The 18,714-nt window shown below is 43.2% G+C and overlaps 1 protein-coding gene across 3 annotated transcripts; it reads right to left on the reverse strand.

Annotated features, from left to right (window-relative positions):
- Positions 1 to 817: 817 nt before the first annotated feature.
- Positions 818 to 11,250, reverse strand: LOC103720704 (uncharacterized). 3 transcript variants are annotated; one of them, XM_008810541.6, is made up of 7 exons: positions 11,042 to 11,250; positions 10,727 to 10,906; positions 8,480 to 8,553; positions 3,143 to 3,292; positions 2,672 to 2,957; positions 1,532 to 1,765; positions 818 to 1,425 (listed from the first exon to the last, which is right to left on the reverse strand). In XM_008810541.6, the coding sequence occupies exons 2-7, from the start codon at positions 10,871 to 10,873 to the stop codon at positions 1,078 to 1,080; spliced, it is 1,239 nt and encodes a 412-aa protein (XP_008808763.1). In that variant the 5' UTR covers positions 10,874 to 10,906; positions 11,042 to 11,250; the 3' UTR covers positions 818 to 1,077. The 3 variants fall into 3 exon arrangements, with proteins under 3 accessions (XP_008808763.1, XP_038973660.1, XP_008808762.1); XM_039117732.3 differs by having other exon boundaries at positions 10,979 to 11,151; XM_008810540.6 differs by lacking the exon at positions 11,042 to 11,250 and having other exon boundaries at positions 10,727 to 11,006.
- Between the last annotated feature and the right edge of the window lie 7,464 nt (positions 11,251 to 18,714).

Below are 18,714 nucleotides of genomic sequence, written 5' to 3' on the forward strand. Positions count from 1 at the left end.
TATGCATCATAGAGATTATCGAGTTTAATGAGATATAACTATTTAGAGAATTTAGAGAGTTTAATGTGATGCAGCTACTTTGCAGAGTTACTAATTTGTTGAATAGGACATGAACTATGGCTCAGTTGCAAATGAAATGATGAGAGAGCACATTTGCAAGCATGCTAGTGGAACGGACGGGTTGCATCGAGAGAGAGATGCACGACCATAGCCTCACGCATGCAGACCTTAGTGTTTAATGGTAGAATAGGTATCTGATAGCTCTGTAGCTTTTTGGTTGAATGTATATGTAAGGGCACGTAGGCAACTAACACAAGGGGACACATGTTTTGAGTCAAGGGACACATGTTTTGATTCAAAGGGACACATGTTTATTTTTGGTCGGTTCAGCTGTGTAATTTGAATTATCAAAGGGGCATGATTCACGAGTCGAACTACCAAAGTTAAAAAGAACTCAAAATCATACTTCCATGTGAAATGCACACCGTCTTTATTAAGGCACAGACATCCACCAAAGCTTCCAACAAAATGCTGCAATTTTAATCTGAGCGACTGTTTCTGAAGAACAACAAATGCTTGAATAACTATATATCGCATGGAATTTGTAGGAGAGTGACAATTATATCTGCAGAGAGAGTAGAAATATAAGAAACAACTCCAGTACATTTCTGCCATCCCATTGCGAAGGCTAAGCCGAAAGTAAGAGCCTATACTGATGCTATCACACTAAAGAATGGAAACGATGTGAGATTTTGAAGTAACATTAGATCACAAACAAAATACTTTTTAAGTTGCACAGATGACCAACATTAGAAACTAAGATCAAGGAAATGATGGGCATACATAAATCACAAATACAACAACAGTTGTTAATATTTACAAACTATGTAAAGCAACCAGAGCCAGGCATTCTCTTTATCTATAAGCCTATTGAACTAGCAAAAATCAAGATATACATATGTCAGCATAAAATTGACTTGGCACGCTCCTAGCCAACTGAAAAAGTGTATTTCTAGGCATGATCATGAAAATGGCCATCTGGATATTCTGTCATTAGATGTTCACGTTCATTCAAGATCATTTATTTGACTCGTCAGCAGAAGCAACTTCAGCAGGGTTTGACAGATCTCTGTCCAATAGCATTGAGAAATTAATCGACTGTGTAGCTGAAGTACTTTCATTGAGCGATGAAGATTTAATTGCTTCTGGATTTGTGGGGTCCTGTGTGCTCGATATCTTTGGACTACTGGAGCCAGATGAAGAGACAATAGACTGCTCTATATCATCAATCTTTCTCCCAACCATTTGGTTGTTCCCAGGCAAAGCTTCCATTTCCAGTCCAAATGTGCGCGTTTGGTACGGCCTCGCTTCCTCATCCCATTCATTATTACTATAAAGCACATAATCATGGTACGTAGGAGCAAACTGTAGGGAAAAATAATACACATCAAACTCCATATAGAACCACTTCAACAAAATACATGTCAAAGTGGATCTTGACTGATTTGCTTAAGATAATTTTCGAACTCACCTGGTGAACCGTATCATGGTAGACATCACTGAACTTCAAGGCATGACCAAGGCTTCCCAACAAACCACCAGCTGCACCGATATCAGCACCTGCATACTCTTTGTAAGGAAAGGCATATAAGTGACCAACAGCTGCAATAAGCATCTCAATGCATAAGATGAAATTTTGGAAATCAGCAGCTTCTTCTGCACTTTTTATGAAGCCCGACTTGGCAGCAAGAAAGACCAAGACACCCTGCAAGGAAATGATAGGGCCAATTTTGTTAAGAAAAGATAAGTTTGCATTTGCAAAGGAGCTTATTAGTACTTATGCACAGCCCAATATGCAAGTTTTTTGAGGCCAGTGCCACAAGTTGACTGACGATGCATCCAGAGTCCCACCCATGGTAATAAATGATATGCATAAGTTGGGATATAAAGCAAATTTATCGACAGCATAATGGTAATAAAATCTTGTCCTTCAAGTTTTCTATAAGCAGCAGGTTTCCACTAATCACCCAACACCACTGCTCTTCTAATAAGAAGATGTAACATCATTCAACCTCCACAAAAGGTAACTGAAAAGTGCTTATGAATCCAATCTGAAATGCACTATCATCAGATTCCGGAACCATAGATTTTAGGGGCAATATTGTAGAAGAAACTGGTGCTTCAAGTTCAATAGGAATACCAGTGAAAAGATGGGTTAATTAAAATTCAGAATCTTCCAAACAAATGAAGTCCTATGCTAAAAATTAACACTTAGTTCTTGATATTTTCAAGTTACATGCCATTTCTTAATCAGCCATAACCATCAATCACAACCAAAAGAAACTAAAATTTATAGAATGATAATACTTATTCCCTCTTTAAATTTACCAGACGCTACTCTCTATTCCAATACACAAAGCTGTGTAACATACACAAAGAATAGCTTTTCCACCTTATCATCATACAATCATGCATTACACTTTTCTTATATCTCACGACATAAACACATTCCAGTGTCCATTATAAGCATCCCTCTTAGTCTATGACAATATGCCATGCAAGGCACCTAGAATTCAACATGACTTTCTGATCTATACCACTTGAGTGAAAGCAGTCCACAGCTAAAGAGCCACATAAACAAGAAAAACATTTGGTCAATGGAGAAACATACCTGCCAATATGTGAGAAAAACAACGGATTTGATCATTATAAACTTTGGGACTGGATTAAATGGTCGAAGTAGATCTCTGCATGCCACATAGAACAAGGCAAGAGCATATAATGCCACTGAATATGAGATAGTGTAGATGACTGTAATATAAAGATATGCTTTATCTGTACTGAAATTTCCATCTTCATATTTTCCTTTAGCGTAGAATACAAAGGTGATTAAGACTAAGATGGGCTTCAGGATCACGAACTGCAAAGTACCCTGCTTACACCTCCGTATAAAATATCTGTTCAACAAGAAGATCAAATATGTACAACACAATTGAGAATGAACACATCAAGCTTGTTCCTGCTCAATTGTTCAGCAACTTTGAGCATATAAGATATTAGTGGATAGTTTCTAGCATGAAATATGAAGTTTTTAACAAACAAAGTTTTATGAAGGAAAGCAAAACATGGGCTAGGAAGATACCCATCAAGGGGAACAGCAGGGAAACAGCAGGTCATCAGGCACCATGATGGCTTCAGAACCTGGCCACTTAAATTCAGAACAACAGCTCCAGGGCCTCCTACCCATGCCAGGCAGAGTGATAGAAAATTGTAAATGACCCAAGCTTCATAACTGGCAGTTCCACAGATACCAAAATCAGCTGCTGCACAATACTCTAAAAGCAATAACAAAACTCCTTGCATCCCAGCAACTACCCAGAACCAAAAAAGAGGCAGACGATGAATGCTTCCATTTTTCATACATGGGTTATACATAATTCTACTGGTACTACCAGAGCACAACACTAAGGAAAATAACAGGTTAATGAATACCATAAAGGATGCAGCATCAGCATAATTTCATAAACAGAGAAAGAAACAAGGGCAATTAATTTGATAACTCCGAAAAATCACATAGAAAGACAAATGTCCGTAGACTGTCACAGCATTACAACATCGACTACATAATTTTATCAGAACAAAATAGAAAAAGAAAAATAAAAAATTACAGAATTATCCAAGGAGATGACAGTCTCAGGAGAGACATAATAGTGCTCATAATATATACTCTACATATAAGTATGAACAAACTCAGTTGAAATATTGTAGTACTAGATAAACATGTACATAGATTATATACAAATGCATGTGTACATGCATAAATATCCCTTATGTTGTTACTTTTCAGAAGAGGGATTAGATTTGATCTTCGTTTAGATAAAAGAGCAACACAGGGCGCCAGAAACTAGAATCCAGTCAATTCTTTTCTTTCCTTTCTAAAAATCAAAATTCAATTTTTATCTCTAAAATAATGGAATTTTAAGCAGCTAGAATTATTAAAACTAGCAACTAACATGTGCGATGCACCTCTAACATGTTCACCCCTACTACTTTTTCAATATAAATTTTTAAGCGGTCATATGTTTGCTTGTACTTTGCATGAAGGCTTGAAAAAAAACCATATCATGGACGGCAGTATATACTCTGTTGTACTGCCCAGCAAACCATGAATAAGTATGAGGGCATGCCATGGTATGTACTGTATCGGTACCTGACTGCTACGCCCCCCTACCACAATATTTCAAACCTTGCTTTCCATAATGAAATTTAAGCATATTAATACTGTTGATATGAGAACATAATTGTGAGATGTTAGCTTCCATGATTGATTACTAGAAACTGGGTATGCAATGTTTGATAGCAATTAGCACAGGTATCTAGAATAATTAATGATGCTAGAATACCAGAATGTTTATTTATTCAAAACATCTCTGAACTAGAATAAAGCCATTATGTGGGTCCAAAGTGAAAAGAAAACAAAGAAAGTAATGCATCTTAATGCACCAATAGCATATCTTTTAACAGACTTGCACATCTTTCTGTAACAATGTGTCAGCTGTCAGCATGGTAGGTCATAGTTTATATACTCTAGCTGGCACAGGCACAATACATGATACCTTTATTTTTGCTCAAGATATTTCTGGATATCAAATAGAAGATACTAATGAGAATGTTTAAATGCAATTAACTAGTTAAACTCCTGTAGAGTAGAAGTAACGTCAACTAGGGAAGATATAAAGCTTAAGCATCAACTTTTTGTATGCTTCTCGATGATCAAGTAAATTTCAATAATGCACCAATAACTTCATAACAGAAACAAATGGAATATCAAGTGCCTTGGTTTCATATATATCATACCCTCTGTTCAGAACATTGATCGCATAATTTTGCTATGAGAAATCATTCCAGGCTTCTTGGCACAAATACTGCACTCTACAATGGCCAATGCAAATTTTGTATTATATATTTGCCAAAAGCAATTATAATCTAGTGATAAAATAATCCTTTGATCATTCAACATCTGTCCCAAATAAAATATCACTGAATCAGCTACTTAACAAACCTACCCAATTCAACAAGTCTGAAATACTTATGTAGGTATCAACAGTGTCCAATCACCTTGAAACTGTTTCTTTTCAAGTAACTTTTTCTCACATTTTCTGTTAAACTGCTCATCTCACTACACTGGAAACTCATTATGGATCTTAATTGTACATCCTTATCCACGTTCATCAACTAAAGTAGTCCCCTGAGGGCTATGGGCTGCATACAAGTGGCGGTAGGCCAACAGAGAGTGAAGTATATTTGGTTTTAGCTGGTCTTAAGCAGGAAAGAGTACTAAGCCTGAAGAGGTTTAAAGCTTAGGAAGATGAAGAAGAAGAAAGGCCTTCTAAGGGATTTTAGAGTTAGGGTATGGAAATAAGAGTATAGGACTTAAAATTTAGGATTAGAGATTATATGAAAAGATTCCCCAAGGTTTTAATAACTTGACTTCAGGATTCTAATGGCTGCTGTTTTATAGATTATTAAAACATAATATTTGTAATAAAACTAATAGCAAAGAGAATTTAGAAGAGGATTCCTCTAGGACTGACTTTCAAACCTGGCTGCTTCTAGGGATCTTATTAGACCAATTCTGAATGATAAATGGGGACCTAAAATTAGGTCAAACCTACCTTCAGACTGGATCTGAATTGCATGCCCAAATCCAACAGTTATGGAGGACTACAACAGTAAAAGATTAACAAGAGGAGAAAAATAAAGACTTAAAATCTGATCTCAATTTTCTTTGCAAGTTTGATTTGACCAACATATAGGAAGAGTAATTGCTAGCAATCAAAGTTCTCTTTTAACTTTTCATTTCAAACCATCTGTGTGGGCTATCAGACTCTTATTTGCAATGCATTTGCACAAACATCTCTACATGTCCCAGCTCCTAATTTAGTTTGGCTGCTAAATATATCACTAATTTCATTTAAGTCTATAATATTATATGTCATCTCAATCTCCGTCCCCAACCTAATGTAACTCTCCTACTATATTTCTCACATGTATAGGTTTTCAATGGTTCTGATCTCTTTAAATTCAACTGATTGCTGTTGACCTTAGCAACACTACATCTCCCAATCATACTTTTGCATCTTCCTATGCAATGACACCTTATTGACTAACCATGTTATTGTGGCCACACAAGCTAGTCGATTAGGCAAATATTCCAACTTTGAGATTCAATCGATAAGTAACTAAGCCTTTTCAGAAAATTTCTTTTTAAAAAAAAAGGAGACAGAAAAAGTACTCCATTTCCCAAGGTACAACCTTGAGTTCCTAGGCTTAAGAAATATAAAGACTCTAATAACAAGACTTTCAATATAGTCATGCAAGGAAAAAGATTTTAACAAAAAACAAAACTTTGAACACCAGCAAAATAGCTAATAGAATGGGATCACTGTACCACATTGCATAAGAAGTACTCATAACCACAAATATAATATACATATGCATGCACATAAAATTAAGTCAAGCATTAGGATACCAAATATGGGAAATTAGCTTGTGTCCCTTGGTTTGTCTGCCATTTAATGTTTAGGACCCGTTGGCCAAGCTTCTTTTCCCAGGCCTTGCTTTTGATGGCCATTTAGGTTTCAATCAAGGCACAAGTGTGTAGAAAACAGGCATATATGTGTGCAAAATAAGGGATAACTATGCACGAGGGATTAATAATTAAACAAAACTTGGCCAGAACCTAAGCATAATTGAGAAATCAAACCAAGGGTCAGGTGTTAATTCAACCTATCAAAAACCAATCAATACAAGTTTGAACTATCAAACTTGTGCCAACATTCATCCATATCAGTTTAGGATAATTAAACAAAACTTGGCCAAGACCTAAGCATAAATGAGCAATCAAACCAAGGACTAGGTGTTAATTCAACCTATCAAAAACCAATCAATACAAGTTTGAACTATCAAACTTGTGCCAACATTCATCCATTATCAGTTTAGTAATTCCATGTTAACTAGTTGGTTTAGAGAAAACTAGCCATGTAGAGACTAAACTGATGTATAGACCAGTTATACCAGTTAATTGGAACAACCCAAGACCTCATCCAAAAAGGCTCACAAGAAGGTATTGTTTGGGTTCCTTAGTAGTATCCAAGATCTCCCCAGCATATAGTAGATGTGGGACTAAACACATGCCCGCATGAGCTCTCACATACTCTTGTTTAAGTCCTAGCATCCTTGCCAAGCCAAAGGTCCAAATCCCATCAACTCCAATTGCAACACCATGATCGGCTCATTGTTACCCCCAACATGGCCCATGCCATCATATCTCTGATTCACATGGACCATAGGCCAAGTCCACTTTGATACCATTTGGAACAACTTAGGATCCCACACTAAAAGCTAGAAGGTATTGTTTGGGTTCCTTTGTCCTATATAAGTACCCAAGATCTTCTCAATGCATAACCAATGTGGGACCAAACACATGCCCACATGGGCTCTCACACTAATAATATGCCTTATGGAGCAATATGGACAGGCTAAAAGCTGAATAGCTGATTTGGGTCATTTGATTGGTTTACCTGATGACAGTGCACCAATTGACTATATTATTTTGGTATGAGTATTATCTATTCTCTTCAAAAGTTAGATATACTTCCATCTCAGTAGTTCCTCTTCTCCTTCTATTACCAAAGAACAATAATATACATAATTTAAAAAAGAATTAAGTTGAAATTCACTAAAACTTTACATTACATACATCATGCTCATGGATAAATTTGTAAGCATATATGATTCTCCAGTAAGAGTCCTATTCAAATTTAAGCATATGCTACTCTAGGTGGTGTCTCTATTTTTCTCCCTCTCAATATTACATAATCGCTCTCATTCTAATCTCCCCCTCCCTATCTCATGTCAATCCAAATTATTGATAAAAGAACAATTTTCTTTTTATTTTGGAAAGTGCATTAGCACATTCTAATATATTAGAAAAAAGAGATGAAGCTTCTTTAGAAAAAGCGGATGTCTATTCTTTACTCCTTTAACCCAAGAAAGAATGATTCTTCTTTTGAAAGAACACACATGTATAAGCACAAAGGCATGAAAAAATAATCAAATTGATGATGCTAGACTTGATGGGTGATAGATAATACAATAAAAAACTTCAAATTAGGTTTTTTATATCTTTCCCACAATTTTCCTGCCGTTTCTATTTCTAAATTTGCTTTTCCATTTCATGTATATCTTACAGCATATTAGCCAGTGCTGGTGTGATATCATGCACTAGCCACAACCAAAAACGTAGTGAATACTAGTATTTCAAACCTTGACAAGAATATGCACACGAAAATATATTAGTCACAAGTAAACTAAATGAGAAGAACATAGAACAAAATGATGGCTAATTTATGAATTAATATACTCATATGCTGGTAGCAAATTGCATAGCATGATTGTTAATAATCAACACACTTACACTTCCCGGATTGAATCAAAATAAATGGAATTTTTATTAAAGACGAGGGACAGGAATGACATCAGCGCATAGACCTGCCAATGGAAATTATAACATAGAGATCAGGAAAAAAGATCACACAGGCAGCATGATGAACCCAAAAAATGTCGATTACAACAGACATGTACAAATCATATACTTCAATAACAAGCCATTTAGATTATGTTCCATTTAACAAGTCAACAAGACCTCCTTCCTCATTCATTGCTACCAGAAGGCAAAATCCTTGGTCGATGCAACTATTTTCATATCCATAGATGTTGCATGGTGACAAAACTATATAAACAACAGAACAGAATCTTTTGTACTATACTAGAAGATGTTTTACAAATAAAACATAATTGTTTCCTCATTTTTTTATAAAAGAATGCACAAGAAAAGATTTGTCAATAAAGTGGATACCATTGTGACATACACCAAGCATCAATCATGTAATCACATGCTTCATTACTGTCGTAAAATGTATTAATCAAACCTAACAGGGTGGTGAGAAGATCGATGCTGATAGAAAGAAAGGACAAGCTTAAGATGACATAAATTACCATATGAAAAATTCATTCATATCTTTTTAGAGCTCAATAAGAAAGGAAAAATAGCTTTTAGATGCTCTCTTCTAGATAATTCGAAAAGATACTGGTGCAGGCCAATATATAGAAGCTCTATTTGTCCGGTCTTCTAATAACAATGGGAAGAAGATGGTCAAGTCTGGACACATGATGGGACTAATATTGGCTCCACTTCTTCCCAAAACCTAAAAGCCAATTTTAGGCCTACATCACCTATGAAACATGAGGTGATGAGTGTCTAGCACCAAAACTCCGAATAATAACTATGAAGAATGCTCCTCACATTATAAATTCTGGATGAAGTAGCAAAAATAGAGAACATATTAATGGAAATGACAAGTTGGAATAGCCAAGCCATACAGCAGCTTACAAACTTAAACTACATAGAAGATTCTTAGTAGATGGAATTTGAACAGAATAGCTCAGTGTGTTTGTGCTTTTGCAGAACAACTCAAGAGTTTGAAACAAGGAAGAGTTAGTAGATCTGTATGAATTCAAAAAAGGAAGTGTTTTATGGTATCCAGCTATAATCTGAAACAGCCTCCAAGCATGTCCCCAGCCTCAGCAGGAAACGTTTGGTAAGCAGAAAACTTGGATCAAGTATCCGAAAAAGGCTTTAAATCAAGTTTCTTCCATGCCCTTACAACAATGAGAAAGAAGCTGGCCTAGATGACATCCAAAGAAGCTTTCATCAATTAGCTATTCATCATCCAAAGAAGCAAACTTTTCTTCAGAACGATCATATGCTTATTAAATTAGTCACTGGGGGAGAATGACAGCAATCATCATGCTTCTTTATGGAAAAATTTCCATGCCTGGAGGGCTTTTTAAAGAGTTTTACAAGTTTTGGGCATTACAGGTTGGGGGCATCCTGTTCTCTTCATGGTCCAAAACCTTCCTTCAAGATAGAAAGAAATGTATATATTCTGGTTGCAAAGGTTTAGCACCCAACAACATAAATCCCAACCTATTGCTTTCAGTATAAATAAACTAAAATGTACTATCTTGACATTCTTCCATCCCAATTAACAGCATCATCAATGAAGCAATTGGCTTTCAGAACACTCTTCTTACTCCTTCACAGGACAGTGTTTGCTAGTTTTGGGCTAATAATGGCATTGTCACAGTGAAGATCTCCTACTCAATTGTTAGTCATGGTGGCACCATTTCCCTGGTAGCTTCTTTCCTCTGGAAGTTACCTCTACCACAAAAAAGTCTTCACCCTGCTTCTTTCACCAATACCATTTGGAGTCCTGATCATGGTAAGTTCAATTTGCTCCTCCTCCCAAATAACATTACTGCTTTCCGGACCAGCTGGAGAAAGAATTCCATTAAAAGATGGTCTGGAATTATGTTGGGATACAATAGCTGTAATAACCTGCTGGGTGGTGTGGCTGGAAAGAAATACTTGGTCATTTTCAGATAAATCTTCATCAGAGCTGGAAGTTCTCGATTCTGTTCATTTTTTAATAAAAGAATGGACCGATTTAGCTTCTCTAATAGAGAGATTTTTTGTTTCCTATGGTTTCTTGCCTTCTTATCTCCTTCTAAGTAAGCATGAAGATGATCAACCCAATCCAGAGAAAATCTAAGAATTTTATTATATCGATGAAAGGGAATGGACGCGGGCAAAAGTGCATACCGGAACCATGAAGATGATGCGGACCATGTAGCGCTGATAGATGGGCTCCGTGTAGTTCAGGAGATGCCGATATATGTGACGCATCGCCAGAGCCATGGCGCCCGCCGCGCACGGGAAGGCAATGAGGATGGAGTATATACCCATCATCTCACCACCACCGCTCTCGGGAGGAGGATGGATCTGGAGATGGAGAGTGGAATTTTGTTAGGAAAGATTACGATGCCCGACCCGATAATAAAATCAGAACAGAACCTAGCACTGCGGATGGGAGAAAAGAGAGAGTTGGAGAGAGAGAGGCGTCTGCTTCTTTCCGACCTTCTGAGAAGAGAAGAGAGGGGAAGATGGGATGGGGATCGGAGGATGTCGGAGGTTGGTTGCTTCTCGGCGGCGCACACCTTCAACCCGGCCCAGCCGGTGACGGGTCTACAACGGCGTCGGCCAATCCAAGACCTCAGTTAGCATGACCGCTCGGCTTTCCCTGTTCGACCGGAGTGCTTTTTTTTTTTTTTTTAATCCTCTTCCCAGTTCGCATTGAAAATTTTATATAAAAAGATATTAGAATTTTGGTTTTGCAATAAAAAAACAGGATTCTTTTTGTTTTTTTCCCGAAAAATACGTACTTAGGTCTCGGGTGGTTATACCTTTAAGTTTCACAGGTGATATACAAAGTTAATATGCTTGATGCATATACCAATAGCATCTGCAGAAATATAAATTCATGCTTCAGGCTTAGGTATTCATCTCTTTAGCGCGCAGCAACACAGAGTAGCATGTAAGCTTACTAGATTGATTTATGACCATTAGCAAGCCTCTAAGAGCTATTATAAAAGAATTTGATCGGTTGTTCAAAGAATACAGATTTGAACAAAATCTAAATGAGGTTTTGCACATATTGGAAGGTTGAGGAACCTAACATTGTTTTTTAAGTGCTATATATGAATAACATTTTCTCCTTTTAAGGACTAATACAATCATAATACGACTATGATGTTCGCAATCAAATATGGCTGTTCTAATAGTTCTCCAAGAAAGATTGAGAAGAGACCAACTTATTTTGGGCATTAAGTTGCGATGAGATCAGCAAAAATGATCGATAAGACTCGGTTAGGCCTCTTACATATATAATATTTTGATGATGAGATTTAGCATGGATTTGGCTAACTCCACATACTTACTCTTCAAATATGGCATTCATCTTTTTGATAATATGAGGCCCAATATTAGTGAAGAGATCCAGCCAATGGAAGGAACACCCCATACTTTGATTGTAGGTAGTTTAATCTACTACATGATGTATACACAACTACACATTTGCTACATTGTTGGACTGGTATCTAGATTCGACAGCAACCTAGGGAAGAGAGATCAGAAAACAGTCGAGCACATACTGAAATATCTTAGAGGTACTAAGGATTATATGCTTGTATATGGTCGTAGTGACTTGAAGATTAGGAGATAAGCAAATACTGGCTTACAAATAATCATGCCTCCACTTTTCAGTGTATTATTACCATCAACAATGGAGAAACAAGTTAGCATAGCATGAAGCAACAATGCATCATAAGCTTTACAACCAAGGTAGAATAAGTTGTAGCTTGTGAAGCATCAAAGAAAGCTATATGGCTAACAAAAATTCGTACTTGAATTTGGAATCTCTCTATTGAATGGGACATTGTTCTCCATTGTGATAATAATGAAGCTGTAAGTGTACAATCAAGGTCTTATCACAAGATAAAGCATGTGGAATGAAAGTACCACCTGATTAGAGATATTTGTGAAAAGAAGTAGGTGCAAGTCTTGAAATTACTTCAGCTAGGAATGAGGCAGATCCACCTACCACACCCCTTGTTGGGAAGGTTTTTGCTACTTATGTAGATTGTCTAGGTCTGCGAAATGCATCTAAATGCACTGAGTACAATGAGGAGAGGGTTTTCCATGTAAATATTGGTATTTGCTCTTGTTACTGGAAATTGGACCCGGGGGCCGCCGCGAAGCTGGGGAAGGAGGAGCTCCGCCGCGGGGAGGGCGGACGGCGGTGCGCCGGCCGGCTGCGTCCTCCTGTGCCCTCCTGGGGTGTGTGAGAGAGCGGAGAGGAGAGTGCGTCCTGTCCTGTCCCGTCCTGCAAAAAAGAAGCCGGTGGCCGGGCTCCCCGGCGCCGGCCCTCCGATGCTTAAATCAGAGGGGGCAAATATGTGGAGAGAGCAAGCCAGAGGGTGAAGAAGATGAAGAGGATATTGGGCTTAATTGTCTGTGCTGTTTACTTGTGTTCCGGTCCTTTTTCTCTCCCTTTTCTTTCCTCCCAGGCTCCCTTTTATAGAGGGATTTTATGTTGCCTGGGAGGTGACAGGGAGTTTGTCCTCTTTTGTAATAATTGGGCACGATTTGGCCCATTAATGGCATAGTGGAAAATAAGGCCGACTCAGACCGGAATCAGGGAGTTGTCACGGTCGATCGGACCTGTTGGAGTGGTTGAACCGCCGGCCGTGGTAGGCCCGGGGTCCATGGATGGTGAGCGCATTTATTACCGAATGAACCGGCGGTCAGGAAGAGCCATACGCTTTGATGGTTCAGTGATCCGGAGATCGTCTTGAGCCGTGTTCATTAAATGACTGAGCGCATCGGAGACTCGAGGGGGTCTCATGCATTAATGGCAGGTCGTGCCAAATACCTGCGGAGATCTTATGCCTTGACGGCTTGGAGATAGCGGCAGGTTGTAGTGGAGTTGTCAAGTTCCTCAGGGGGTTAGGTAGGAGTTGAACATCTGGTCAAGGCAATCGGCTCGGCAGGAGTGTCGAGCCGAGCTGGTCGCCCAATGGGGCGCCCTGTGGTGGGGTCGCTTCTAATGCTCCTGGTCGGCGCCCTTTGGTCGAGCGCCTTCTAGCCGAGCGCCTTTATTTCGCGCGCTTTCCTCTCTGGTCAGCGCCTTCTAATCGAGCGCTTTTCTGGTCGGCGTCCTCTGGTCGGCTCTTTCTAGCCGAGCATCCCTACTTGGTCGTTGGTTGGTCCGAGCGCCTCTTGGCGCTCCGGTCGGCACTCTTGGGCCGAGCATCTTTTCAGATCGGCACTCTCTAGCCGAGCACCCCTCTGGTTGGTGCTCTTTGGTCGGCACTCTTTGGCCGAGCGCCTTTTCGGTCGGCGCTTTTTGGCCGAGCGCCTCCGTGGCGGTATGACTTGGGGTTTTTCCCCCAACACTACCCCCCGACTTCCGAGTTCCAGTTGGCTACCAGCTGGAGCGCGGGAAGTAGCTTTAGTTGGGCCGTTACGGATTCCGAAAATTTTAATTTATTGCGCATTTTGAATTATCGGACGCTTCGAAATGCCTTTAATAGGCGGCGTCTCTTCTTTCCCGAAAATCCTCATTATTGGGACACCTTTTGCGAGGCGTCCTCGCGCCGTGGGCTCATGATGGGGCCGCACGATCCGATGGGGCGCTTCGGCGTTCGAAGCGTTAGCCCTAATTAAATGCGTCGTTCTGTCTTTTGGACCGACACGTGTGGTCATCTCAACGGGGTGCGGCTTTTCTTTTGCCGATCGGGGCCCTTGGGGAGGTTTATATAAACTCTCCCCTGGCCCTCCGTCCCCTTCCTATTGCCTTCTGCTTCTAGCTTTTCTTCCCCCAGCTTTTCACAGTCCGAAGTTCTTTTCTCCGGCGTCTTCCCCAGATCCCCCTTTTTCTTTTTAATCTCTCTCTCTCAATGGGTTCTCTTCCCAGTGAGGTTGTATCTACCATGAGCGTCCTGGAGGTCGAAATGACCGAAGAGTGGTTCTTCCCTCTTCACGGGTTCCGTTTGGAACCCGCCAGGCGTGGGGATCGGGTAACCGATCCTCCGGTAGGCCGGATTGGAGTGTACCTAGAGTCACTCTGGGCCGGTCTCCGATTTCCTCTTCACGGCTTCGTGAATGAGTTGCTGATGGTATGCCGGCTGGTTCCGGCGCAGCTCGCTCCGAATGCCTGGAGGACAGTGATCGGTTTCCTGTCACTGTGCTTACTGCACGGGATTCCGACCTCTGTCAACGTTTTCCGGCGACTTTTTATTTTTAAGTCGAATCCGGGAGACGGTGAGTGGCTCTACATTGCCCTTCGGGCGGGTCGGCCACTTTTTCATGGTGCCCCCTCATCCATTCATGGCTGGAAGGAGAAATTCTTCTTCCTTGGTTCTGCACAGTCCTGGGGGTTTGACCCCAGGTGGGGACCGGCTCAGCTCAAGTCCATCAACAAATCCCCCAGACTTTCTCTACGTGAGCAGGGGATCCTCGACGCCATCCGCAGCCTCGGGGACGGCATCTTACTGAAAGGCCTCATATGTGAGGACGCTTTGGTGAACGTGGGCTTGAGCTCGGCACGTCCCCATGGTAAGGATAGTTACAGTGTCTCTTTTTATTTCCTTACTGTTCTAATGTTCTAATCCTGTTCGCCTTTGCAGATATCGCAAAGATGGTGACTAAAAGCGAAGTCCTCTATGCTCGCTTCCAGAAGAGGGCAGCCGAGCTCTCGGGCGAGCCTGCCGAGCCGAGGAAGAAGCAGAAGGTCTCGGCGACCTCAGCGACCCCGGCGACAGCAGTGGCCGAGGCGGGTCCTTCTCGCCCCGCGCATTCCGATGCGGGTCAGAGGGAGGGCGCGGATTCCAGGGGCTCGGGCTCCCGGGGAGCTTCGGTGGTGCTCCCATGCCCGGTGCCCTTGGCACAAATCCCTGGTCGGCAGGATGCTTCAGTTGCCGACCAGGGGAGGAGTTCCGCGGGTCCCGCGCTTGCGCGCCCCGCCTCAGTCGTGCGGCAGTCAGATCGGCCGCTTGTCCGACCCCAGCCCCCTAGCTCCGAGCCGGGGAGCAGTCAGGGAGCCTCGGGGTCGGCTCCGCCGAGGCCAGCCGATGTTGGCCTTCCGGGCCCATCAGGCTCGGGGGAGCGAGTGCCTCTTGCACTCACCTGGTCGGTATTCGAGGGCGATTCAGCCCTCGAAAACCTTCGAGTGGCGCGCGAAATATTCCGGGTCGCGCTGCTCCCGGCCGACCGGGCCATGATACAGTCCATGAGCTACAATGCCTTCATGGACGCTACCCGCTGCAACGCCGTCCGGGTAAGTAAAATTTTCGTCTGTGTAATTTGTAAAAAATTTTTACTCGCAGCGCCTTATGTCTTTCTTTTCGTCTCTTTTACAGCACTTGCACGAGATGGAAATGCTGATGCACATAGTCCAAGACTACCGAGAGCGGGCCCGGAGGTGCCAGCGCGGTTACGAGGAGGCCCAGGCGAGGTACCTGGCCGCCGAGGCGAGGTACTAGGCCTCCGAGGCCGAACGTCAGGTGCTCCAAGAGAGAATTGGAGCATCCGAGGAAGGAATTCGAGCTCTGACCGCCGAGCTCGATGAAGAGAAGGGCGCGCATACACTAACAAGGTCCGAAGTGCGCGCCGCCGAGGCTCGTTTGGCCACAGCCGAGCTGGCGTTGGCCTCCCGCGAGCAGGAGGTGGGGAATGCCCGCCTCCGACATTTGGAGCTCGAGCGGAAAATAAAAACCCTCGAGCGGAAGGCCACATACCACGAGGCTCGGGAGCTCGAGGCTCGGGAGCAAGCCCAGAACGCGGTAAGGCTCTTCCGCGAGTCGGAGGAGTTTCACGACCTCCTAGCAGAGGAGGGCGTGAACGGGCTAATCCAAGGCTTCCGGGATTTCCGCAATCAATTGCGGCGGCTCCTCCCGGATTTTGACGTAAACCTGCTCCAACCGGGAGCAGGGGTCGAGAGGCCGGAGGCGGAGGCAGAAACTCCGGGGGCCGACCGGGGAGGTCCAGCCGAGGCGACCGAAGCCGCCCCTGAAGCCGCCCCTGAGGCTACTCCCATTGCTGCCGAGGCTACTGAAGCCCCGACTGCTGAGCCTACCGCTCCCGATACTGCCGAAGCCGAAGTGGTCGAGCTCGAGCCTTAGTGTAATTTTTGTTATTTTGTAAAGTTGGGATGGTCCCCCATACTTATAAGGGCCGAACCCGAATTTTTGTACTCAGCCTACGGGCTTTTTGAAATGAATATACTTTTTTGGAAACTCGTCTGTTGTAGTCCGAAGTTTCTCTGCTCGGATCCATTTTAGGTTCCGAGGACATGGGCTCTAGGGCCTCAGCTTTACCCGCCACAGGGTTTGGTTTTAGGTTTGGCTAGCCGAGCTCCATTGCTCGGTCCTTCGACCAGTGGTATAGCGACGCTTATGCTTATACCAAGGGGATTCGGGTTCGGAGAATTTTTCCGAGCCTAGTCCAGAATTCGACCAAGCCCTGGGGCGGCCGCTAGGACAGATCTTTTTTAGCGTAGTGAACTTCGAATCCGAGCCTCGGGTTGTCGGGGCGAACCGGATTCTTTCCCAACGAATGGGTCGAATGCTCGTCAGCTCGTGACGGGGATTCAACAGACTGTTTATACCAAGTTTGTTGGTATCGTGAGTGTTTGACGCCGAGGCGACTAAAACATTCTGCTCGGAGTCCACTCTTTGAGGACGTCGGCAGAGAAATCCAAAACAGATAAGATAATGTAGAAACATTAAATAAATGGGTACCTTGTACCGTGTGCGTCCTTGCGCCGAGGCGACTGAAGACGCTCCTCTGCTCGGGGTCCGTTCTTTGAGGACGTCGGCAGAGATCCAAGAATAGATAAGATAATGTAAAAACATTAAATAAATGGGTACCTTGTACCGTGTGCGTCCTTGCGCCGAGGCGACTGAAGACGCTCCTCTGCTCGGGGTCCGTTCTTTGAGGACGTCGGCAGAGATCCAAGAGTAGATAAGATAATGTAAAAACATTAAATAAATGGGTACCTTGTACCGTGTGCGTCCTTGCGCCGAGGCGACTGAAGACGCTTCTCTGCTCGGACTCCGTTCTTTGGGGATGTCGGCAGAGAAATCCAAGAATAGAATAGACAATATAGAGACATTAATGTGGAAACATTAATTAAATGGGTACCTTGTACCGTGTGCGTCCTTGCGCCGAGGCGACTGAAGACGCTCCTCTGCTTGGGGTCCGTTCTTTGAGGACGTCGGCAGAGATCCAAGAATAGATAAGATAATGTAAAAATATTAAATAAATGGGTACCTTGTACCGTGTGCGTCCTTGCGCCGAGGCGACTGAAGACGCTTCTCTGCTCGGGGTCCGTTCTTTGAGGACGTCGGCAGAGATCCAAGAATAGAGAGCGAGCCGAGCTCGTTGGCTGAAGCCGGCGAACAACGAGCTGAGCTCGTCTTGGTCAATGAAGACCGCATCCCAACGCGTCGAGGCATCCCGATAAATCGGGGCATCTCGACGTCTCGAGGCATCCCGACCGAGGTCGGGGTAGGAGAACGAGCCGAGCTCGTTGGCTGATGGAGCACGAGCCGAGCTCGTCGGTGGAAGTCGATGGAGAACGAGCCGAGCTTGTCTGGTCAGAGAGGACCGCAACTCATATCTCGACGTCTCGAGCTTCCCTATAACCGGGGCATCCCGACGTCTCGGGGCATCCTGACCGTGGCCAGGGTAGGAGAACGAGCCGAGCTCGTTGGCTGATGGAGCACGAGCCGAGCTCGTCGGTTGAAGTCGATGGAGAACGAGCCGAGCTCGTCTGGTCAGAGAGGATCGCAACTCATATCTCGACGTCTCGAGCTTCCCTATAACCGGGGCATCCCGACGTCTCGGGGCATCCTAACCGTGGCCAGGGTAGGAGAACGAGCCGAGCTCGTTGGCTGATGGAGCACGAGCCGAGCTCGTCGGTGGAAGTCGATGGAGAACGAGCCGAGCTCGTCTGGTCAGAGAGGACTGCAACTCATATCTCGACGCCTCGAGCTTCCCTATAACCGGGGCATCCCGACGTCTCGGGGCATCCTGACCGTGGCCAGGGTAGGAGAACGAGCCGAGCTCGTTGGCTGATGGAGCACGAGCCGAGCTCGTCGGTGGAAGTCGATGGAGAACGAGCCGAGCTCGTCTGGTCAGAGAGGACCGCAACTCATATCTCGATGTCTCGAGCTTCCCTATAACCGGGG

This window comes from Phoenix dactylifera, chromosome 17 (genome assembly GCF_051530095.1).
Source record: "Phoenix dactylifera cultivar Ajwa chromosome 17, Ajwa_hap1_PhDact_Kaust_v1.1, whole genome shotgun sequence".
Lineage (NCBI taxonomy): Eukaryota > Viridiplantae > Streptophyta > Magnoliopsida > Arecales > Arecaceae > Phoenix > Phoenix dactylifera.